Below are 24,528 nucleotides of genomic sequence, written 5' to 3'. Positions count from 1 at the left end.
GTCAACGTTTGTAAAAAAGTGTTAAGTAAGCAAAAATACAGGTTAAGCAAGTGGAAAAATTAGTGTATATTTTTATTTTGAGAATGAGCAATTTTTTAAGATTTTTAAAAGGTTTAAAAAAAGAAAATGAAGCTAAATCTTTTGAAATATTTTGCTATCTTATTTATTACTCTCACATATTTTAAAGAATTTTTTGTATAAAGGTAACACAAAATGCACTTCATAGGCCCTTTTATTCCAGCCAAGTTCTAAAAGAAAGCCTTGTGGAAAAATGGCAAATGTTTATATGAAAATTGCCGCCCTGTGACGTGTGCGCAATTTCCGCTGCCGGAGGTTTTTTTGGTTGGAGTCGATGGGGAAAAATGGCAGCTACTATGCCGGGGTCATTCATCCTGCAAAGTGGCGACACACCAAAGCCGGCTACGAAATGACTAATGGGCCAAAGGGGCAAGGAAGGAGCAGCAGCAGCAGCAGCAGCAGGGCCAGGACAGAGAGAGAGAAAAGGCCCAAGAAAAGCAATATGCAAAATTCGTAATTTGCCCTGGCAGACAGGACGAAACTCTCCCTCGAAGGAGGAAACTCTAGCTCCACCCAGCTCTCTTGGGGCAGTTGTCGCATTCACCTTGGCCCCTGCAACGTTCGACTATTTTTATGACCAAATGGCGTTTTATTGCCATCGACTTTTCTCGATTTCTGGTTCAAACACACACACACGTATCCTTATATATAGACTAGGACTACTATCCTATTCCAGGACCAGGTCTGGTGTCCTCTCAAAATGTGGGACAGAATCTGGTTTCCTTCAGGACTGACTAGTAGTTCAAAACAAGTTGACATTCCTGGGCATCGGGACATCAGGACATCGGGCATCCCTTATCGATTTTCTGTTGTTTGCGGGCTAACCAAATCGCCGCCTTAAGCTGTCCAGGAATCCATTTTCCCCCACACCCATCGCTTTTCTCGATTTATACAGGGGGTGGTGGCTTCGCCCTGGGTGTGGGGTTTGGGTTTGGGGGGGGCTTTGGCAAAACGTTTCAATTGATTTGAACATTTATTGCTTTCGAGGGGAGTAGATGTCATGGGACATTGGCCAGACGTTTGGACGAAAGGTAGTCGGAATTATTTCGTTGCATAAAATAGTTTTTTTTTTGTGTTCTTCTCTTTCTTTTCGTCCTTTTAAACCAAGGTGGAGAAATCAATGGCAATGGGGAGTGAGAGTGGCAGTTTTCTGTTCCTTATTGGCATCTTGGCCGGATGCTTGGCCTGGTTTTTATTTTTTGCCAGGTAATAGGTAATAGGGGTATATTATTTATATCATATCAATTTTAAGGCATTTTAAATTAAAAGAATATTTTTGGATGCTTTTAAAAATCTAGTTAAAATTTAAAAAGGAATTTAAGGGGGTTTAAAAAGAGTTTTATTCTGTTTTTTCTTCATATTTTTTAATTAAAAGTTGTTTAAAAATAGGTGATTTTTAGGGGTATATTATTAAATTGATTATATTAAATTAATTTTAAGGCATTTTAAATTTAAAAAATATTTTTTCAAGCTTTTACAAATCTAAAAAAAAAATTGTATGAGGGTTTTAAGGGAATTTTAATTAAGTTTTATTATGATTTTCCTCCATATTGTTTTTAAAAATGCTTTAAAAATTCTCTATAATCATAAATCAACTTAAAAATAGTCTAACAATTTTTTTTAAGCTCTTAAAAATTCAGCTAAATTTTAATGAGAGATTTAAGTTGGTTTTAATTGGGTTTTTTTCATTATTAATAATTATTAATTAATATTATCCTCCATATTCTTTTTAAAAGTTATTTAAAAATTCTCTAAAATATTAAATCACCTTAAAAACAATGTACATTTTTTAATTAAAGGTTATTTAATAGTCTAAACATTCTCATAAAAATTCTCTCTTGTTTTTGATGCCAAAATTCCTTCCCATGTCGGTCCATTGGTTATGCATTTCTAAAATCAATTCCATTTGCTTTGCATATTTAGTTGTGTTTTTCTGTTTTTATTCTAAACAAAAATAAATTTTTAGCATTTAACTGATTGCTGCTGAGGTGCATACCAAACATTTTGGCATTCATATTCCGGGGAGTAGTGGAAATTCCAAACGAAAATAATAATTGTTTTGTTTATGGCTTTGCCCCAGCCTTTGGCTTTAATTGCACCGAAAAACATTCCGAAAACTAATTAAAATTCTTTTTTGTTTCATTTCCGCTTTGCATATTCAAATCATTAAAGAGAAATGCACGGCGGCGTTGGAAATTTTTTTGTAATTTGGCTCAACTCAACACCTTTTTGAGGGGTTGCTCTCAACGTGTTGGCATTTGTTTTTTACTCTCCTTATTTTTTGTGTGTGCCCCTCGGCAAAAAACACAAAGAAACGGTAGATGGAGAGGCAAAAAAAAAACAGGAAAAAAACAATTTCAAAATTTCACATAATGAACTGGGGACCGACAGAGCTAGAGGGAGGTGGTGGGAAACCCAGGGATCGACCGAAAGCAATCCTTAAAGCCCTGCCAAATAGCATGCCAGTTGGCAGTAAGCGAGAAATAATTATTTGCCGTGCTAAGCGAACATTATTCACTTGAATTCGGCCAGGAAAAGGCGTAACAGCCACGGCAAAACAGAAATATGTTAAACAACTCGGCCTGATAGCGCCACAAAAAAATGTAAAGGCGGGGAATTAAGGCTCCAAGTAAAAGTGTTTTCACAAATTTATCAGAGAAAGAAAATTATGTTTCAGGATTTTTAAAATTATAATTAAAATAAATGAGAGAAAATGTAAAACGGTGAAAAAAATCAGAGAAAAAGGAATGATTAATCATGGGAAATATTAAAACAAATTTAAGGAGAATGAAAATTATATTTCGGGATTTTTTTTTAAATTATAATTAAAACAAAAATAATTATTAGTCAAGGAAAATGTCTTTAAAATCAAAATTATTGAAGAATTTCCTAACTAAATTTGTAAATAATATTTTTCTTAGAATTTAAATAATGAAAAATAATAAATTATAATAATAAATAAATAAAAGAAAATGTGGAAAGGGAAGAAAACCTTTAGAAAAATGAATAATTAATCGTGAAAATTCATATTCAAAAGCAAAAATATTGTAATAAATATTCTTCTTATTATTTTAATGAATATCTTGGCTTTGTTAATAATTTAAAATTCAAAGAAAATATTATAATTATTATCTAAATAATATTCACCAGCTTATCTTAGGCTTAGTAAATTCTACTCCTCCTTTGTCCTTAATAAATCCACTTTGTAATTTAATTAAAGAACCCATTTTTCTCTCAGTAACCATTTAAGTGTATTTTACAACTCCACCTGACTGCTTTTAATGTTGTCATTTTGGGGCCGCTTTGTGATTTACCTTTTGCCAGTGCCTTGTTCCCATTTTGCTGCGAATTTTGCTGTCTAATTTATGTAAACCAGCCGCTCATCCAGTCCTTCCTCCTTATCCTTCCCTTGTGCCCAGGCCACGCACTGTAATTTATGAAATTGCCATCAGCTCATGCTCTCACGTCTTTCACTCACCCATTTTCCTCACTCTTACTTACTTCCCATTGACATTATGAATGTTTTTCAATTTTATTTATGACGTAAATTGTTAATAAATGCAGCCGACCTCGGAACGTGACTCGCCCGATGTCTTATCGCATTTCGCCGGGAATGATTAATGTCTGGCATAAACGAATTGCATTTTAAATAAATTATTACGCATACGCCGCGTGGTCCTCGCGGGCGTCTCTAATGAAGCTGCCGGCTATTTTGGAGGAGCAAAGAGAAGACTCCTTTTTAAAGGAGTCGAGCTGTGGCATGTGTACACTCGCCAAACTTGGTTGGCAAACTCTTTTTTGTGTTTTTTTTTTTTGCTTCGCTTGCAGCTCTTGATTAAAATTTCATTAACAAAGAGCGGCAAAAACTTGCGGCATACTTTAAGGCTGCGGCTGCCGTGTGTGGGTGCGAGAAATCTGCGGTGCCGCACACACACCATCACCCATGTCGGCACATAAAACCAGGGACTGTAACGGTTATAATTAAAAAAGCAAAAAATTACCAAATAAAAGTTATTTCACAATTTTTATATAAAAATTACGCAATAACTTTTATTTTCAATTTTTATTATATAAATTGAAAAATAAAAATTATTCGATAACTTTTATTTTAAAAATTGAAAATAAAGATTGAATCTATATATCTTTTGATCCGTAGAAGCCAGATCCAATATATATATATATATATATATACATATTTATTATATACCATCTGAAAGGTATTGATGTGTAGATCATATATATACATATATATTGGATCTGGCTTCTACGGATCAAAAGATATATAGATTCAATCTTTATTTTCAATTTTTAAAATAAAAGTTATCGAATAATTCTTATTTTTCAATTTATATAATAAAAATTGAAAATAAAAGTTATTGCGTAATTTTTATACAAAAATTGAAAAAAAAAACATTTATCTTGTTTTTGAATTCGCCATGAAAATTTAACTTATGACAATTTTTTCCAATTTTTTTGGAGACTGTTTTGGGCTTCAATTTTTTTAAACTCATAATAATTATTTACGGTCCCTGCATAAAACGCTTTGCTTGTTTCGAGGCTACCGGAGAATTTTTTGCGTACCCTTTTTATTATTATACAGGGTATATAAAGTATTGAACAAATCTTTAAAAATTAAAAACTATTATTTTAGCATGAAAAATTATTTTTAAATTTAAAATCAATATGCAGCAATAAATAATTAAATTTTTAAAGGTACAGAAAAACCATAAATACAATAAAAAATAGTATTTTTAATACACATTTAATATAAATAAAGTAAAATTTATTAAAAAAATTAATGTATATTTAAAATCAATTAAATTTGCACCCAAAAGTATGCAGCAATAAATAATTTTATTATTGAGGGTATATAAAGTACCAAAAAAACTTAAAAAATACAATTTAAAATATTATTTTTTTAATAAAAATTTAATATAGACATATAAAACTCTATAAAAAAGTTTATAGATTTGAAATCAATTCAATTTGATCACAAAAGTATGCAGTAGTTACTATATAGAGGTAAACATTTACTGAATTCAAAGTATTTCTTAAAACAATTTTACCCAAAAATTGTTCTTAAACTTAATACCAGGTATTAAATAGTCGATACACTTGACTTCCGCTTTTCTTTTGGCTTTTTTTCTGCTTTCTCTGGCTGGCTTTTTTCGCTTGAACGCTTCGTTTGTTTGCCAACTGGCGACGGATCCTTAAGGATGTGTGTCTGTATGCCGCACAGTGTGTGTGGTACTGTGTGTGTGTCTGGCTGGGAGTGTGTGTATGAGTGCCTGTTAAATTGCTTGTTTATGTTGGCCCGCGCTTCCTGCGAACAAGGACTCTTGCCGCATGCGGCAATCACTTGAAAATTCTCATATGATTTTGATTTCTTTTAATTTGCGAACAACTCCCATCCCCATTCAGCTCCCCAAAAGATACTCCTCTCCTTTCTTTGCTGTTTTTTTGCATGTTGGCAAATATTTTTGTTTAGGCTTGTTGATTTTATTATGGCTTTGTTGTTTCACGCTGCTCACTTAAGCAAATTGAGAATTTGTAAATATTTAATGAGCCAAGGATAAGGAGAAGCAACAGGATGCAGTTTACGCTTTAATAAAATTGTAATTATTGCATGTTAATATATATGAAATCAGGGAGAAAGAATGCCCTGAAAAGGATTCCTTTAATAATTTAAATAAATAAATAAAATACTTTAAGCTGTTCCTTATTTTTCCTTGGTGTGTCCTTATACTTCTCAGCTGCAGGCTCAACAATCGCCTTAACTGCCTGCCATAATTATAATGCCCAGCTTCAGCGTTAATTCACTCTTTTCTGCGTCTGCACTGCGAAAAAATAAGGTAGCTGCTTGAGCACTTATTAAGTTTCACCTCATTAATTGTTCACTTTTGCTCAGCGTTCCGTCGAGGGTTTCCTCCACAGGACTCTTAGTGGCCCTAATCCCTGGCCCACAAAAACCTCACACCCTTTGGCATGTCAAGCATTTAATTACTGGCCATCAGCAGGGCTTAAAAAGTAACCCACTCCCTCGGCTGGCCACTGTGATCCTGACGGGAATCCGCTTCGTTAAAATAATATTAAGCCAGTGAAGGGATTAAGGATTCATCATCACTCCGACGGGCCTGTCCTTTTTGCTAACTGCCTTATCATTTTCATTTTTTGCTACGCAAAATATTTTCATTAAAATGTCAAAAAATATCTGAAAATATTTTGCGCAGACACGCAGCAAAAAAAGAGGAAAGAGAGGTTGTCATAAAAATTAATGGCAAACGCAAATGCAAGAGGCGGCAAAAAGGATTCAAGATTTGTTTAACCAGGATTCGTTTGCCGTTTGTCCTCGGCTCCAGCGAATTGTCGGGAGAGTCGTTAAATTGTTTTCATTATCCTTGTAAGCCCTGCCAGTGAACCGTACAGTCCCGGGGTCAGAGGTAATGGCCAGCTATCGCCGTTGCTTTCCCTTTTCCCCACTCTCCGCTTTTCCTGCTTTTCTCCTCTGTGGCAATTAAAACCGCAATGCAATTGAGCTGTGCTTAATGCGTATGCCACCAATGTGTGCGTGTCTGTACACTGGGAGAAAATTTGGAGAAAGGGAAAAGATTTTAGATAAATTTTGTAGTACAATTTTTAGACTCAAGTTAATTAAAATTGGAAAATATATTAAAGAAAAAAGTTCAAAAAAGTCATTAAGTTTCGAAAATATTGAAAATCTAAATATCGAAAATAATTGCTATCGTTTATATAGAAAAATACACCGTAAATATGATATCGAATAATTTAATAATTATTATTATTATTTATAAAAACAAATCTTTTCGACAAAAAATTTAGTAATAATTTAAAGATAGTAAAATTGAAGTCCTTTGAATTGGGAAAAGGTCAAAAAGTCTTGAACTTTGATGTATCTAAACTTAAGATACCGATAATTATCGCTTTTAAGGTTAAGATATCGATTGTATACCAAAATATATCGATAATAATTCTAAAAACTAAATAATTAGTATTATTTTTACTTTAAACCCATAAAGCGCTGAATAAAAATTTAATTTAATTTTTTTATAATTAAAATTACCAGAAAATGTTAAATTTTTCAAAAACTCTACATATTTTCTTCTTGTTTACTTTCCCTTTGAATAGTTTGCGGTCCTATAGCATAGAAAAATTTAATTGCTCTGCTGGGAGGTCTTGGGGTCCCTTTAATTTTTTCGCTGTTGTTTTGGAAAACGCTTAGGCCGCTACCGCCTCCATATGCAAAAGGGAAAAGCGGGAAACAAAATGAAAATACGAATTGGGTTGGGTCGCACTTGTTGTTGGGGGGTTTTCTTTTTGGTGTTCTTGTTTTTTTGGGGTTACTTGATTCCATTGGGTAAACAATCGACACATGATGCATTCAGAGGGAAGACGCCAGGCCGACCTTCGCTCGTGTTTCCGTTTCATTTGTAATTAATTAAATTACTTCCGCTTAAACTGCGCTGCAGACGCCGGAACCCGAGTCTGAGACCCGATTCCAATTCCAAGTCCCAGCCCGGCGACTTCTCAATTACGCTCAGTCCTTCGTGGAGCGCAGCCCAGGTCCTTTTCCTGTCTCCGGCTTCAACTCACGGCTTGTTTATCCTTCGCCAGTCTCAGCCTCTGGACTCGGCAAAGTAATTAAGAAGACATTTCACCCGGGCATCCTTTAATCTGTGCGTTTTATTTGCGGCATCGTGTTTACTTCATTGCCCAGCCAGCCACGATTACAGAGGGAGAAAAGGGAACACAGAAGTTTTGTAATGCTCTCAGATATATTTAATTTAATATACAAAAAAATTTGTTTAATATTAATTAATTAATAGACTTCACTCCGGAGACCCTGCGTATCCAATCCAGATAGTTGACTACATTGGTAAAGCCCACAAGCTCACCATTATCACACCTATCTTCTCCAAATGAGGTTATTCCCACTAGAGTCTTCTTTTCATGATGCACTAGAGGTCCTCCCGAATCGCCTTTGCACATGGCTGATCCAGGATTTACTCTGCCACAGAGTACCTCTCCATTGTTTGGATACTTTCTTTTGCAATTCTCATCGCTGGCTATTTTTACTATAGTCCATCTCAATTGTTGAGGTTCGGGAAGTTCTTTTAAATTCCATCCAGCAGTAGAGGCCGACTGATTCGCATAGGACTGGCTGATATCATGAGAGGATGGCAAGGGAATGCTCTTAATAGTATCGGAAAATCGTATGCGAGGTTGTTTTATCAGAGCCAAATCATTTCTGAATTTACCATAACCGGGATGTTTGAAAATGTTTTTGTATCTAAAGGATCCTGTTAATCCTTGTCCTAGCACTGTGGATCCATAGTATATATGGCCCTTAGACCAAAGGAAAAAGTGATCGAAGCAATGGGCAGCCGTCAGAATCCATTCATTGGATATTATATTGCCACCACACCAAGTAGCCTTTAGTATGCCTTGCGATTTGATACCAACCACGTAGGGAATTTCACCTTCCTTGGCCAAGTGGCCATTAACAACCCGCGGTAGCACCTCCGTACTGCCAGTGTTAAGGATTTGGAGTGCCAAAAGGCACAGGAGGACTATCATTTTGAAGTGGAAACTTTACTGTAGATAGAAGGTAGCAAGACTTTCTTTTTATACTTTGTTTTCTTGAAAGGAATTTTAAGAGAGAATTTTTAATTAATTTTTCTTTGAAAGAATTTTAAGAAAGAATGTTTAGTTAAGAGCTACGATTGCTTTTCTTTGTTAAAAAATAATTTAAAGATAAGGGTAGCTAATGAAAAGTGAAAAAATATTTGTAAGATAAGAAAAGCTAATGGAAAGTTTACCAATTCTTCTTTTCTTTCTTTTAATTATAATATATTGTATGCTTGATAACGAATTATAATTATTTAACATATAATTATTTAAATATTTAAATTTAAATTATTTAAAATTATAATTATTTTAATATTTAAATTTAAATTATTTAAAATTATAATTATTTAAATATTTAAAATTAAATTATTTAAAATTATAATTATTTAAATATTTAAATTCAAATTATTTAAAATTATATTTATTTAAAAATTTAAATTTATAAATTTAAATTATATACATTTTTTTATATTTAAATTCAAATTATTTGAAATTATAAATGTTTAAATTTAAATTATTTAAATATTTATATTCAAAATATTAAAAATTATAATTATATAAATTTTTAAATGTTTAAAAAAATATTTAAAATTATAATTCTATAAAATATTAAATATTTAAATGTATATATTTGTTGGTTACAATTATTTGTTGTTAGAATTATAATTATTTAAATATTTAAATTCAAATTATTTAAAATTATAATTATATAAATTTAAAATACTTAAAATTTTTAATATTTAAATATTTAAACATTTAATTCAAATTATTTAAAATCATAATTATTTAAATATTTTATTTTAAATATTTCTTGGCCCGCCTTATTTCTCCCAGTGCACTAATTTAGCTTCGTGCCTGATCCCAGGCACGCTCTCATCTCTAGCAGGAATGCGCCTGGCCATCTTGATGGCTTTGCTTTGGTTTTGTTTAGTGTCTGTGGCTTGGCGCCTGGTTCCTGCTCCTCCATCGTCCTGCGAATACCTCCTTTTCCGATGGTCTCAGTCTCCTTTAATCTGTTGCCAGTGGACTGAACCGAACTGGTTGTTATTTCGTGCCCAGCGCACGCTTGATTAGTCGCCTAATGAGGTGTTGACTATGAACGTCTAATGATTGCCACACAACCAAGTCTAACACACACACACACATATTTACACTTGAGCGCAGCTTTAAGTTGCTTTTAATTAAATCAAACTCTCTTTTGGTTTCTCTCTCTTGCAGCCCATGAGCCCAACCAACTCTAGTCTGTAGACTTGGCCCACTGGAGGAAAGCCCAATGAAAAGTTTGGTTGCACCCGAACCTATGTAAGTAAATCAATGTGGGGAAAAAACTAAAAGGGAAAAATACAGAAAAAAACTGAAAGAAAAACTAAGGGTAAAACTAACAAAAAACTAGCCATGAATTTGCATTGAAATTTCGCTTTCGGCTTTCCCGGAAACCCTAAAAAAAAAATTGGAATTTTTCAATATCGCTCTCGCTTTCCGCTAGCCAACTTTCAATGCAAATTTCACAAAAATTTATATGGTACAAGCGAAAACATGAAAAACGAAAAACTCTCTACAAAATTGGCATCTTTTTCTCTCCCCCTTTTTTTATTTACATGAAATTTGGCCTTAAAATGCGAACCGAAACGAAACGAAATTGGCTTGGAAACTTGTGCATAAAAAATTGGCAACTAATTGGTGAAAAAAAAACATTTGTGGAAAATCGCTGGGCAATCGATAATCGCATACAATGGGAAATGTAAAACACAACAACAACAACAACAAAAAACCACAACAATATGTGGAATCATACAATCACCACAAAAACAACCACCAACAAAAATAAAACATTTCAACAACACCATTATCATGGTCATCATCATGTTCATGAACATCCTGCAAAATCCTGCTATTTATGCGCTTTACATTTGTGTGACGTCATGGCTGTGACCCCTTCTCCCTCTCCCCCCCTGCTCTTGGATTTTTCCTATTCCTATTTATGTGCATTTTTGTGGCTTTTTCCCCTCTTCTCTCTGTAATTTCCACCCCCGCTTTCACTTGCCATTTTTGTTTATGCTTCACGCTTTCGATTTTTGTTTTGGTTTTTTTTTTTTTTTGGAACAATGGACCCCGTGCTTTTCCTCCTGCTTTTCCCCCCCTTGCCAATTTCCGCTTGAATTAATTCTGTGTTTAAATCTGCGAATCGTCGTGGTCCTTGGTCCTTCCTGCAGTCGTAGAGTGGAGTAAGTGAACCCCTGCGGCTTGGCCCATCCACCCACTCTAGTCAAATTTAATAAAGGCCTTGCTCGCGCGCGAGAGAGAGCTTTTCTGCCGAATGTCCTGAATTGTCCTGGCAGCACAGCACACGCAGTGCGACAAAAGCCGCCCCGCAGCGTTTTTATATGCGCACATAATTCACCAAGCGAAACAGCTAGTAACACCCGCTGCCAAAAGTTAATGCCCAGAAGCGAAGCCTCCGCCGCCGCAATGATAACCAACAATAATTTGGATTATGACCAGGCCAGTGCCAGCAGCCACAGTCACAGCCACAGCAGCAGCAACAGCAACAATATCACAGTGGCAGGAGCAAAATCCACCGTAAGCATGGCGGCCACATCGGTGGCAATGAGCAACAGGAATGGCAGCACCAGCAGCAGCAGCAACTCCTCGCCCACAGCAGATAATTCCAATTCCAACTCGAATTCAAATTCAAATTCAAATACAAACTCGAATTCAAATACAAACTCCAACTCCAATTCCAATTCATATTTCAATCGCTTTGACAATCGCATTGCTGCCAATTTGGCAGCTGTTTTAACTGGTGCCGGTGCCCGTTTTCGATCCTCGTCCTGCAGCAATCGTCAGACTTCGAATGGTGGTCTCAACTCTTCTATGTTGAGATCACCTTTGGCCACAATTAGCCGAGGTAAGCCAGGTCTGGCCACACCCTCATCGCCCGCCAGCTTGGGAAGACGACGACCACTGCAACTCTTCACTCAAGCGAATCTCAAGTGAGTAAAAAAATATTTCAAGGCGCTAGAAAATTCCCCTAAATCAATGCTTAAATCACATTCATTAAAAAATACACTTAATTACACTGAAACACTAATTTAAAATAATTATTTACGGATTTTTAAAGGCTCTGTTGAAGTATTAAATAATAATTTATATAAGAATATCAAGTTTATTTATTTATTTTTTTTGCTTAAATATTTTTTACTTTAACAGAGCTTTTACTAACTAACTTTAAGACTTAAAAAAAATTAATTAAAATTTTTTAAATATTTAAATTCTTAAATTAGCTGCAATGACAACGAGAAGGTGGCCCAAACACCGAGCTCTGATGAGGATAATTCGCCCACGGAGCTTAACAATTGCAAGCGACTGGCAGACAAGCCACCTTTGGTGAGTTTTTACTTCAGAAAACCGAAATTTGTATACCCTTTACAGTTTTACTTAAGATTAGAGCATCAAAAATTTATAATAATTAAGCAACAACATAACTAGAACCCTTAAAAATATTATAAAATTCCTCTTAACTCCAAATCTAATCTCAAACCAGATGGTTTCTTTAGAAAGAATGTTAAATATTTTGCCTTGCATTAGAAGATCAAACATATTTGATGTCTTTGACTTTGACAAGGGTGCCCCAAACACTTTGGCTTCGTTTATTGGTTTTCCATTTCTTTTTCTCAGTTTTTTTTCGCTTTTTTTCGCTGACTACTCAAGGACTGGCCAAATTTTCAACGCTTTGTTATGAATTATTGGCGCAGCGAATTCCCTCAAGGGTGAGGAGCTAAGCTTCCATCGAAGGCGTAAAGAAAAAACTTTAGACAACTAAGCCCCCGACAACCCTTGGGTCCTCACAGACCATTTGCTGGATTGCTTGCTGGATTTTTTCGGGCTTTTTTCCTCCCATTCCCATTCCCATTTCCTATAGGGAACTTGGTTTCCTTTTTTTTTGGCTTTGTCATAACACGTAGACATCGAAGGGCTGCTGCCCGCATGCGAAATGTTTAGCAAATGTTTTGCCCCGTGTTCTTTGTCACGTGATGCCACGGACTCGAGATCGAGCCAGAAGTTGTGCAATGCAAAAACTTTAGCCTTTGCTTCGACTTGCGGCACGTTGTTTTCATAAATTCAATGCCTTAAATATTCATACACGGTTATATGCTTCTACATATAGATATGTGTATATATATATAGAGTTGAGGCAGCTGTGCTCAGTCGAGCATAGTCTATGCGATAAGTACGTGCGAGTTTATTCATACGAAAGAGACTGACTGCCTGGCACTCGACCACGCTGCGTATACGTTATGTGTTTGTCTTATTTATGGCAGCAATGCGACTCGATTGCGCATTATGGTGATTACGCCTGTAAACTAATGGCCTCCACCTTAGAGGAGGAGCCCACACCGAAGGGGAAGACGAGGCCAGGCTCAAACTGCAACTGAAATCAAATCGAATCAAGGCCAAGAGTCACACACCGAAACAGAAACATCAATGACGCAGGGCTTAGAGATGGGTAAAGTTATCGATAGATAATGTAAGGTATAAAAAATCGGTAAAACGTAAAATATAAATTGCACAAACTTAAACTTTACAAAATTTTGTATAGTTTGATTTGTTTTTGTATAGTTATAGTTTATAATCGACACATTTTCGATAAAATCAATGACATAAAGATGGGAGAAGCTATCAATAATAATAATAAAATATAGTTTTTATTATAAATTATATTATATTTATTCATCTTACCTTATTTTGTATTTATAAAATAAAAATGTATAAAAGTTTACCAAATATTATTGATATTATTGATAGCTCTTCGATAAGATCGATGACTCAAGGCATAGAGATGTGAAAAATGATCTATAATGAAAGAGAGAAACCGTAATTAAATAATTTTATACATTCATTTTATATTATTTTAAATTTATTGATAGAATTTTTATTATTTCTTAAATTAAAGCAAAAAACTATATCTAGTTTGACCTATCTTTTTTGATATTCCATTCCCCTTTGTGCACATCCCTAATCCGACACACACAAAACAAGCCAAACACTCTGAGAAATTGAAATCGTATCGAAAGCGAAAAGCAATCAGTTGGCCCTAATGGCAAACCATAAATATTGTCAATACAAGGACTATACAACACCCCGTGCATATGTCGGAAGGGCGGAAAACAAAAAACCAAAAAAACAGAGCAAAGCGAAAAAAAGAAAAACCGTGGAAAAAAAGGGTTCAGTTCATGCTTTCGCTTTTGGTATTTTTCATATTCCTGTGCAGCTCGCTTGCCTTGTTTTGTCAATAAATCAATTTCGGCTATAAACATTTTTGCGCCAGCAACAGCAAATAACACGCATACGCCGCATGGTACGGCAGGCATATCCTTTTGTTTTGCATAGTTTTTCCCCTTTTTGAGTCCTTTGGCTCTCGTTTCTTTTATTTTTTTTCTTTTTTGTGGTTCGACATGCTGCTGCCTGTCAATAACATCATTCCGTTGCAGGGTGCGGCCCGATAAGCAAATTAATTTTTGCTTCCCCTCCAAGGACGAGGCGGGGGGAGTAGTAGGGGGGAAGGCGTGATGCTTCCCTAATTGTGCCCAACAGGCAACGTCGTCGTCGACATCGTCTGCTTGGTTGGCTGATTCAATTTCAGATAAGCAAAATAAAGCAGCACATGCAGCCGAAAGAGGAGCAGTTTTCCAGGGGAGGAGAATGTCCTGGCAGCAGGAGTCAAAGACAAATGCGTTGCCACATTATGCAGTTTGCTGTCTGAGTTGGAGTCACCCGCATATCCTTGTCCATGGCAGCAGGCACTCCATACGTCCGTACGTCCTTCCATATCCACATCCTGTCAGCTCCTCTCTCTCTGATCCTGCTGCCTGCCATCCCAAGTTAGACGGAAATGACGCACTGTCTGTCACGGCTTCTGCTCTCTCCCTCTCTGCTGGCGTTGATGCATCGATGCTGTTGACTCGGCGCCGCTAAATGTTTGTTTAGCAACTGCAACTGCAATGGCAAACGAGATTGGGGTAGCCTCTTTGCTACCAGTTAGCTTTACACGTAGAGAAATTTGTATTTTATATGTATTATATATTATTATATAATTTTTATAAAATTTAAAAGATAAATCTAGCATGGATTTCTTTATAATATTAAGATGCATAACACTCGAAGGACTGTAAAATATAATAATGAAATGTGTGGACTTTAGCTAAACTTAAAAAAAGCTTAGAAAAATTTAGAAAATTTGTCAAATGCCAAATTAAAACCTAAAAGAAATCTAACTTTTGCACGGAAAGAAATCTCTATATTTTTGGTATTTTTTTTTTATTTTCCTATTTATTTTTATTTTATTTGTTTTTGGCATTGGTTTAGTTAGTTATTGGAATGGAAAATCTTCATGATGGTTAAGTTTTAGCCAACAGATGAGTGGAGACATTTTCCGGTCACGGGATCACAAGGATTCAGATATTCATCTTTGTTATTGGGATCCACATAGACGGGGTTAGCATTGACACTGAGGAGGAAACAGGTTGTTAGGAGGACCAAAAACTGTAGCAGAAAGCTGTTTTGGAAGAAATTCATGATGGATTTGGTGTTATTTTGACGAAGGTTGAATACACACTAAAAAGAACCCCTTTTCGAGGTCTTTTTTTATATTGTTTAAAACTTAAAAAAATTATATAAATCTTTAATTACTAATTATCCATAACAAATCAAGCTTGGCAAAGCTAACCTGGAATTCATAACGAAAGCTAAAGAATGTATAAATGCCACTAAACACAAAACCTCTATTGAAAGTCAATGAGAAACACTTTTGACCTGGTAGGAATACACAATTTGTTATGTATAAAGATAAATAATAATGTATTTCTTCTTAAGACGAAATTATCTATAAATAGAATGCGTATAGAGCACACGCAGAAGCAGATTTTGAATGCCTTAAAATTGTGTTTTCTTCTGGTTTCTCTATCTCCTTACTCTCTATCTTGCTCTCCTCTCTTTTTAACAAAATCTTAAAAGAGCTTAAAAGAGCATTAAGCCTGTCGTTACGCATCTTTTTACTGTATTCTGTTTTGTTTTTACCATCTTAAAAAGGTTTAAAATTCAAATAAAATATTAAACCCTCATGAAACCCTCATTAAAACTGAAAGAGAGTCACCAGTTCCACTAAAACAACTAAATTGTATCCTTTAAAACTGGCACTATCTTCCAAAATTTATTCCCAGTGCACCACTATCCCAGTTTGAGCGACAGCTATCAGCTACCACATGTGGCCTGGCCTGGCCTGACTTGGCTCGGCTTGGCTTGACTTGGCCTGTGCTTCGACTTCGTCACGCCTATCCATGTATCATGTGTGCACGGAATATATTTTCAGCTCGAATGTCATAAATAATATTTTGTGGGCCACGCCCACACTTAAACACACTCACACACACAACCACCCAGAGCCATATTTGATTTAAACCCGCTCTGACTTTTGCTTTGGCTTTTTATTTAGCCCCGTTTTTTGGTTGCTTGTGCTTATCCCTGGGCAAAGGCAGTTTATTAAATTTGCATAAATGTTGAGGAGCATTTTGCGGCAAGTGTTCTTTGTGGGCTTTTCCTTTTTTTTCCCCCAGCACGTGCCGCTCGTTCCTTAGAAACAACAGCTGCCACTAATGTCCAGCTAGCTGGCAGTTCATTAAGTCAACAGGGCAATTAGTGTTTTGGTTTTGGAAGAGGAAGTAAACCAAAATATTTCTATATTTATTTAGAAATGGTTAATAAATAAGCGGGAGGTAGATGAAATGTAAATAAATAAGAAACTCCTTGGAAATATAAATAAAAATACACCCAAAAACCTACTGCAAATCAGTGTGCAATGCGCTGTGAAATATGCAAACAATGTCCGCCTGTCCTTACATAAGGAGAGCGCGAGATTTTTTATTTTTTTATTTTTGTTCATTCTTTTCATTCTAAATTATGCAGCAATGGGCAAACAATTGCTGTCAGAAGAGCAGGTAGGCAAAGCAGGTAGGCAAAGCAGGTAGCTACCTACCCACCCTTGTCTCATTGTCAATGTCGCCTTAAATTATGCCAGAAAAAAGGCGAGAAGGAAACCCAAGCGTGGCTACCAGGAGCAGACTCTAGTCTAGTTTCGGGCAGACAACTATTGTACAAGAGCCGGCAGACTTTTTCAAAGCCACTGACCCCGAAAAACAGGTTGAAGGAGGGGGAAATGGGGGTAGGGGATAAAGGGGTAGAGGAAATAGGGGTAGTGGAAACACGATCTCAACATGGGCGCACAAGTGCATCTGAATTATCGCAGGCCGCTAGGTTTTTCGCTATGGTGGAATACTCTTTGAAAAGAGTTTAAGGGTAAGAGTAGTTTAAAATCAACGAAATACTTTAAAATATAATAAATATAATAATATATAAAATATATAACATAATTAAAATTAAATTTCTGAAATACTGAAAGAACTTCTTTAAAAATAAAAGGAATGAAAGAGCATCCAGCTATTCCATAATTGATTTTCCCCACCACAATTCAACACTTGCTCTACATAGCTACACTATTCTCTTTATATTTTTTTCGCCAAGCTACTGGCTCGTAGAACCCCGAGTCCTGCGGCACATTTCCGCCTTGAATTGCTATGCAACATTTTTTGGTGGGGTTTTTTTCCAAGGCGGGCAAGTGGCCGGCACGAGAGTCTGCCACGAATTTATGCGCCGCCTTTCTCTCTGCTCTCCTACTCCTTGGCCCTGGGTCCTTCTGGCTCCCACCGGTAATGCCTAGTCCAAGCATCCGTTTCCTGTTTAAGTGCACAACCCAAAAATATATAAAAAAAAGTTTTAGCTTCTCTACTTGTACTTTTTCCTTTTGTGGCGGCGCGACGCATTTTGCCAGCATTTTGTCTCGCTGCGGTTCTTGGTAATAAATTCTTTCCTTTTTTGCGGCTGCAACGCCTTCGTCTGCGGGCCACACCCACACTTACACCCACGCCTTGCCCTTGACTGCAGCATCCTTTTGCAGATCCTTGTCGGCTTACAAGGTGTTTAAATTGTAGTTAATTTTGTTGCCACTTGAACGCTTCGCTTAGATCCTTTTTTTTCTGAGAATTTCTTTAAACTTCAAAGAAATTTCTGAAGGAATTTGAATAGTTTCAAGACTTTTTAACAAAGAAATTTTAAATTAAATTTCTAAAATAATAAAATTTACTTTAAATCCCTCTTTGCTTACATTATTTTTCTTAAATAAATTTTCTTAAATTTTTCTTTTAAAGGTCAAACGCTTGACCATGGGTTTGTTGCGTCAAAACGAAGAATCCCGCCCGCTGGTGGGCAACATAACCCCCCTGAGCGCCCCACTGGATGTTCAGCCTGTGTATTCAAATGGCTACATCAACGAGGACTCCTATATAGACAGCAAGTTTGGCGACTCTTGCCGCCAGTCCTTGACAGCCATTCCCATGCTGGACAATGTCAATCTCAACAATGACAACAATGAATTCAACCTGAAGAAGCGTTACTTAAGGGAGACGAGCAGTGGTAAGAACTATTACTTAATTACTAATTAAATTAATTTATTGAATATTATTTTTTTTTGACTTTTTTTTACTATTTTCCTAGCCAACTCCAGTCCCAAGATCTTTGCCAATCGCCTGCGTATGAATCAGGGTGCCGGTGCCCAGCAGCAGCGTAGCAGCAGCCTGGCCAACACTTTTGGCATTGAGGAGGAGGAAGCCGACCTCAAAGATGCCTGCTGGTATCAGGCCGGCATCTCCCGGGACATTGCCGTCGAGGTTCTGCAAAGCAAGAGCCCAGGTGCGTTTCTGGTACGCAAGAGCAGCTCCAAGCCCGGCTGCTATGCTTTGACACTGCGTGTTCCCTCACCACCTGGGCCCAAGATAGCCAACTATATTATCCTGAGATCCCCCAGGGGTTACAAAATCAAGGTAAGAAAATATATATCATAATTGTAGAATTTTTAGTATATCAAATCTTGATTATGTGGACTTTAGCAAAGCTTAAAAAAAGCTTTGTAAAATTTAGAAAATTTGTCAAATGCCAAATTAAAACCTGAAAGGAAGCCAACTTTTGCACGGAAAGAAATCTCTAAACTTTTGGTATTATTTTTTATTTTGTTTTATTTTGGCATTGGTTAGCCTTTAGTTATTTGAATGGCAAATCTTTATGATGGTTAGGTTTTAGCCAGCTTCTGATTTAAGGCATTTGGCAGTCAAGGGATCAATCAATTTACACAACACGTCACTCTTCTTGGTAGGATTCGGATAGTCTCCTTTCTTGGGGGAATCCTCATAGATGGGGTTAGCATTGACACTGATGAAGAAACAGGCCATTAGGAGTACCAAAAACTGAAGCAGAAAGCTGTTTTGGAAGAAATTCATGATGGTTTTAGTGTTATTTTGACAAAGGTTGAATACACACTAAAAATAACCCCTTTTCGAGGCCTTTTTTATATTGTTTAAATTATAAAAAATTATATAACTCTTTAATTACTAATTATCCTTAACAAATCGAGCTTGGCAAAGCTAAACTGGAATTCATAACGAAAGCTAAAGAATGCCACGAAGAACTAAACCTCTATTGAAAGTCAATGGGAAGCTTTTTTTTTAAACGGTAGAAGTATACAAATTGTTGTTTTTAGCTAACAATTTTCAGTGTTTGAATAGAAAATTGGGAAAATGAGATGGTAACCTTTTATAGTCATACTCACCCAACAAATTTGAACTCAAATCACCATGATTTAAGGGTTTTTTCATGGACAACTAACTAGATCAGGTTTGATTCAGCTTGAATTTATTTTTATTTGTCTAAATTGATCAATGGAAAATTTTTCCGATGGTTTAGTTGAAGCCACATTGATCTCTGGGACAAGCTAATTTATAAAGTAACCCGGGACAAAAGGCTTAAAAACTTTCTTATAGTCAGCCTTCTTGGTCACCTGCAGGTCACCACTGACATTGATCAGGAGACAGGTTGCTAAGAGGATCAAAAACTGGACCAAAAGGCTGTTTTTTTTAATGAAATTCATAATGGATAATTTGACATTTTCAATGTACACCGCTGACCAACTTATTTTTGAGAGGACTCAGGGGATTTTCAATAACTCGTAAAATCAAAAAAATTTTAAAAAACTTGTTTAAGGGGGTCTTCTCATTCAAAAGCCGTTTTTTGGACCCTTTTTAAAAAAATTCTTATTTGAAAACGCAAAGAATAATTGAAAATTTTTTTTATTTATTGAATTCAAAAATGTTCAAAGTAACTAAAAAAGTTGTTCTTGCCTCGATACGAGGGTTGTTCAAAGAGTAATGAGACTTCAAACTTGGTGGTCGAAAAAAAAGGTGTCGTCCTGGCGGCCACGATTCAGGGTCTCCAGAGCGTCCGAATTGAAAAATAAAAACGGGGTTATAATCAGAATTGATGTCATTTTCGGGTGACGGAACAGATTTTTTTTTTAATTTTTTGAAACAAAATGGCGGCCATTCAAAAAAAAAATTTCGATTTCGGGCTTTTTTTTTGTAGTTTAGTGTAAAAAAAAAATAGAAAAAAAAATTTTAAAAAAAATCTGTTCCGTCACCCGAGAATGGTGACAATTCTGCGTCGACTCCACTTTGTTTCATGAAAATCGGTTCAGTTGAACTGGAGATATCATGGCCGCCAGTTCGAAAAACGTGGTTTCGAGATAAACGCGTTTGAAGTTTGAAAAAAGCTCATTTTGCATAGATCTTGCTTCACAAAAAAGGCTGTATCTTCTAAAGTATTTCAAATTTCTAAAAATCCTTTTGGGGACATATACACACCATCCCAAGCTATAAATAAATGCAAAAAAAAAAAAATCGAAAAAAAAAAGTTGCCCAATGAGAAGACCCCCTTAATTATTGTTTTTTTATATTGTATTTTATTCAGTAAGTTAACTTTAGCCGTTTTGCCAGAATAATTTTTATTAAAAAGTGGCTTCAAAACCTAACCCTTAGCGGTGGCATATGTATCTTTAGCGAGTTTTATCACTGAGCCCAAATTAAAGTCCGACTTGGGCGCCCCCGGATTGTCCTTGTTCGCACTGACACTGATGAGGAAACAGGCCATTAGGAGGAATAAAAACTGGAGCAGAACGCTGTTTTGGAAGAACTTCATGATGGATTTGGCGGAGGTTGGATGCACACTAAAAACAAAACATTTTCTGAGGCCTCTTTTATAGTGTTTAAAATTTAGAAAATTATATAACTCTAATTACTGTTAATCCAGAACAAATTTAGCATGGCAAAACAGTAGTGGAATGCCTAACGAAAGCCAAAAGAGTGTGAAAATAACAATTAAACTTAAATTAAAAACTGACCTAAACCTCTATTGAATGTCAATGGAGCTTCTCCTTTAACCAACCAAAAAGGAGAGGGATTTCCTGGATAGCTTTCGCATCTTCAGGTCCTGCTCTCGGGCTCTCGATCACATGAGAACCCTAGCGATCTCATCCCGGAAAGTGCTATCAGGCAGGGTGTAGCTGGGGGAGGATGTATTAAAGGTTTTTCTCTAGGTTTTAAATTAGAAAACTTACTTGAATCCAAATAATAATTCTTTTTCGGAAAGGAAGTACTTAATACTTAAATAAAAACTAATAATAAATATAGAGCTCCCACATAAGTAGCTAAAAATCTTAAATTTATTATAAAATATCTTTTTAAATATATAAAAAACTTGTATTTATTATAAAGAACCCATTAAAATAAAGTATTATTACCCTGTTCTTCTCCTTTCCAGGGCTTTCGCAAAGAGTTCTCCAGCCTCAAGGCCCTCATCACCCACCACTCGGTGATGCCCGAGCTGCTGCCCGTCCCTTTGGCCATGCCCCGTCCCACCAATATGTCCTCCTCGAGACGAAATCTAGATGACTTTGACACCTACGACTCCCTGCAGATGCTGCTAAAGTATTTGCGCGCCAAGAATCTGGAGACGGAGCAGCAGCAGCAGTAGCTAATGGTGGGAATCGATCAACTCGTGGCACAAAATTACATTTAAGTAAAAATGTTTTGCTTGAATCTAGAACCGCGAAAATGTGATAATCTATGAAAAAGAAAAACACTGCAAATGAAACGCCTAGCTGATAAATGGTGAAAGTATCTCTAGTTTAGTTTAGTTTCATTCTTGTTTAATTGGAAAATGTATTGGAAATTCTAGATATAATTTGCCACCAAATGATATTTGAATTTTCTCACTTGTTTATTTTCCACTTTTCTTTGTGCATTTTTCAACTGCAAAGTAATAACAAGAAAATATAAATAAAATATATAAATATATCAAATATGGAAAAAATCTATGTTAAATGTTGTTGCCGCTTTGCACTGTTAAATATAAATATAAAATATAAATATAAATATATAACTAATTGAAATGCATATTTTAGATGTAAGCAAAAAACACAAACACACACAGAGACCCAGAAAAATGTAAATAACCCACAACCATAACACATAATTGGGTAAATAAAGTTGTTTAATTTATAAAAAAAAATATGAAAAACAATAAAGAGTAAAAACGAAAGCACAAAACATGAGTAATAACAATTAATTACGCTTCTCTCGGCTCATTATGCAAATTTCAGGCACGACAGCTGCGAGTGGAAATAAATTTTCACACGTTAATTAAACTTTACATATTCCACATTTATGTTTCAAGGTTCTTAAAGGTCTTCCCTTTAACTGGTTGGCCTAATCTCTGTCATTATACAATTTTTAATTTGCTAAAACTTTTAATCGAAAAGCAAAGTTAAGAAAGGGGGCGAAAGCAAAGACCAAATCGAAAGTCTGGCCAGGATCGTAATCCCTTTTTTAATTGCAGCTATCCTGAACACATTTTTTTTCGCCTCGGAAATCTTTTCAATGGAAAACTTTTCTGGCCAAAGGCGATTTTTCCCCCATTGTCAAAGTGTTGTCTACTTTTCCGCTGGCAACTTTTTCTTTGTTGCAATTATTGGCATCGCTACACACGAAGGCGTGCGTAAATGAAATAAAAGTAAGGACCAAAAAGGATCTACGAAAAAAAACAACCAAACTGCCATTTAAATAATTCGAAAATTGCCAAAGAAGTTGTCGCCGCCTAAAGTATTCATGAGGAAAATACTTGACCAAACTTTTCCCCCAGCCTTGTCAATTATTTTTGGGCAGCAGGATAATAGAATGAAGGAGGATGAGGTCCTGTCAGTCAGTTGGATGCCTTCTTAAATATTTAATAAGCCAAAGTGGTGGTCGAGTGGAACAACAAACAGAAGATGTCGAAAATCAATTATATATATGGCAAAATGATGTCCTTGGATGGAGACTCCCCCATAATTCTTAAGTGGCTTAAGGATTCGCCTGTAAAGGAAACTTTTTTAATTGAACATTCTCAATGCTATTTGCAGATTGTGCGGGGTCCTTGAGCCCAATTGCAGTCCTTATGTTTACCCAGAATTTGTTTTTCTCTCTTTCTCTTTCTCTTTTTTGTTCATTTTCTTATGAAGCTTTTCATTAGTCGCATTTTCTTTGTTCTCCAGCTGAATTTTCCCTGCACAATGGCGAAAAATTATTGCTTTGCTTATTTGGCGCTGCGTTTTCTTCATTTGTCAGCGGCGAATGCCTTTTGTTGTGTGAATTCCACCACCCCGTTTCCGAACCCACAGAAAATGTATAAAAATATGAAAGAGGATTCTCTCCTCGAGTCTGTCTGGGTTTTATATTCCTGCTCAACTTTTTCATTTGGCTAATTAAAAATAACCGAGAGAGTGAGAGTGTTTGCCGAATGTCTTTCCCCTGGAAAGTGTAACACATGGCGTATGAGCAATAAGTGCTTTATGTCTTCAAGCTAAACGAACTTTTTCGGGTAACAAAAACCATTATACAAATCCTGTCCAAAAAAAAGCAACTTGTTAGGCTTGCATTTTAAGTAACTTTGGCAGAGATTCGCATAAAAATGTAAACTTGTAAAACTGCTACAGCTCAGAGTTTTCTACGTTTGTCGCCTGGCCTGACATTAAGGCGACAATTGCCAAGTCCTGCTCGTCATTAAAACTCCAACAATGCCAGCCAAGGAAAAATTACGAAAAACAATAAAAACAAGGAAAGAGAAGTAGAAGCAGTAACAGAAAAGTTTCTCTTCTTCCCTGTAGTCTTTTTTTTTGGCAGGAATATGTTTAAGTGTCAGTAACAGTTTTCATGCAAATATTGTCTGGGAATTGTCGGGACTGGAAAAAAAAGAGACTATAAAAAAAGTAAATACTATATAGCGGAATAAGGGGATTAAAGTTCAGCTAAAGACAGTATAGTTCTGTCATAAAAATTCGGGATATTCATGATTTTTTTCTTTTTTTGAATTATTTTACCAACTAGAGTGGCTTGTTTTTTAATTTTTTTAGGTATCTATGAAGCTTAATATAATTTTAAAAAATTTTGAGAGCAGTTTTAATATTTAAATTTAAGGTTTTAAAGGATTAAAACCAATTTTAAACTATTTTGATTAATCTAAAAGCCATATTATTACTTAATATCAAATTCTTAAGTTGTTTTTAAAAAGAAAAATATATTTTAAGGAATTATATTTATATATAGGTAAATATATATATAATTATATTTAAATATTGATATATGTATATCCAATATATATATATATTTTTTTTTTAACATTTTCCCTCAAATTTAAGTTCATTTTCCCTTGGAAATATATTTTTCTTTTTAGTAAATTAAGGAAATACCTTAAATCCTTTTCCATGTTGATGGGAAATCTGTTTAAATTGCTTAAAATAATAAAAAATTTATTTGAAGACTGCTTATAAAT

General features: G+C 35.4%; 2 protein-coding genes across 4 annotated transcripts; one reads left to right on the top strand and one right to left on the bottom strand.

Annotated features, from left to right (window-relative positions):
• Window positions 1–7,911: 7,911 nt before the first annotated feature.
• On the bottom strand, window positions 7,912–8,673 carry LOC108071652 (serine protease 1-like). Its single transcript, XM_017162448.2, has one exon. The coding sequence runs from the start codon at window positions 8,671–8,673 to the stop codon at window positions 7,912–7,914; it is 762 nt and encodes a 253-aa protein (XP_017017937.1).
• A 1,292-nt stretch (window positions 8,674–9,965) lies between these two features.
• On the top strand, window positions 9,966–22,268 carry PVRAP (PVR adaptor protein). 3 transcript variants are annotated; one of them, XM_017162446.3, is made up of 6 exons: window positions 9,966–10,026; window positions 10,938–11,717; window positions 12,009–12,111; window positions 17,985–18,249; window positions 18,331–18,656; window positions 21,481–22,268. In XM_017162446.3, exons 2-6 carry the CDS (start codon window positions 11,164–11,166, stop codon window positions 21,691–21,693), a joined length of 1,461 nt encoding a protein of 486 aa, XP_017017935.1. In that variant the 5' UTR covers window positions 9,966–10,026; window positions 10,938–11,163; the 3' UTR covers window positions 21,694–22,268. The 3 variants fall into 3 exon arrangements, 2 of the variants coding, with proteins under 2 accessions (XP_017017935.1, XP_017017936.1); XM_017162447.3 differs by lacking the exon at window positions 10,938–11,717 and having other exon boundaries at window positions 9,983–10,026; XR_011444787.1 differs by lacking the exons at window positions 9,966–10,026; window positions 10,938–11,717; window positions 12,009–12,111; window positions 17,985–18,249; window positions 18,331–18,656 and adding an exon at window positions 20,320–21,244 and having other exon boundaries at window positions 21,481–21,619.
• Window positions 22,269–24,528: the final 2,260 nt, after the last annotated feature.

Source organism: Drosophila kikkawai, chromosome 3L (genome assembly GCF_030179895.1).
Source record: "Drosophila kikkawai strain 14028-0561.14 chromosome 3L, DkikHiC1v2, whole genome shotgun sequence".
Lineage (NCBI taxonomy): Eukaryota > Metazoa > Arthropoda > Insecta > Diptera > Drosophilidae > Drosophila > Drosophila kikkawai.
Note: the sequence above shows the minus strand (reverse complement) of the source record. Positions and strands in the feature narration are given on the sequence as shown.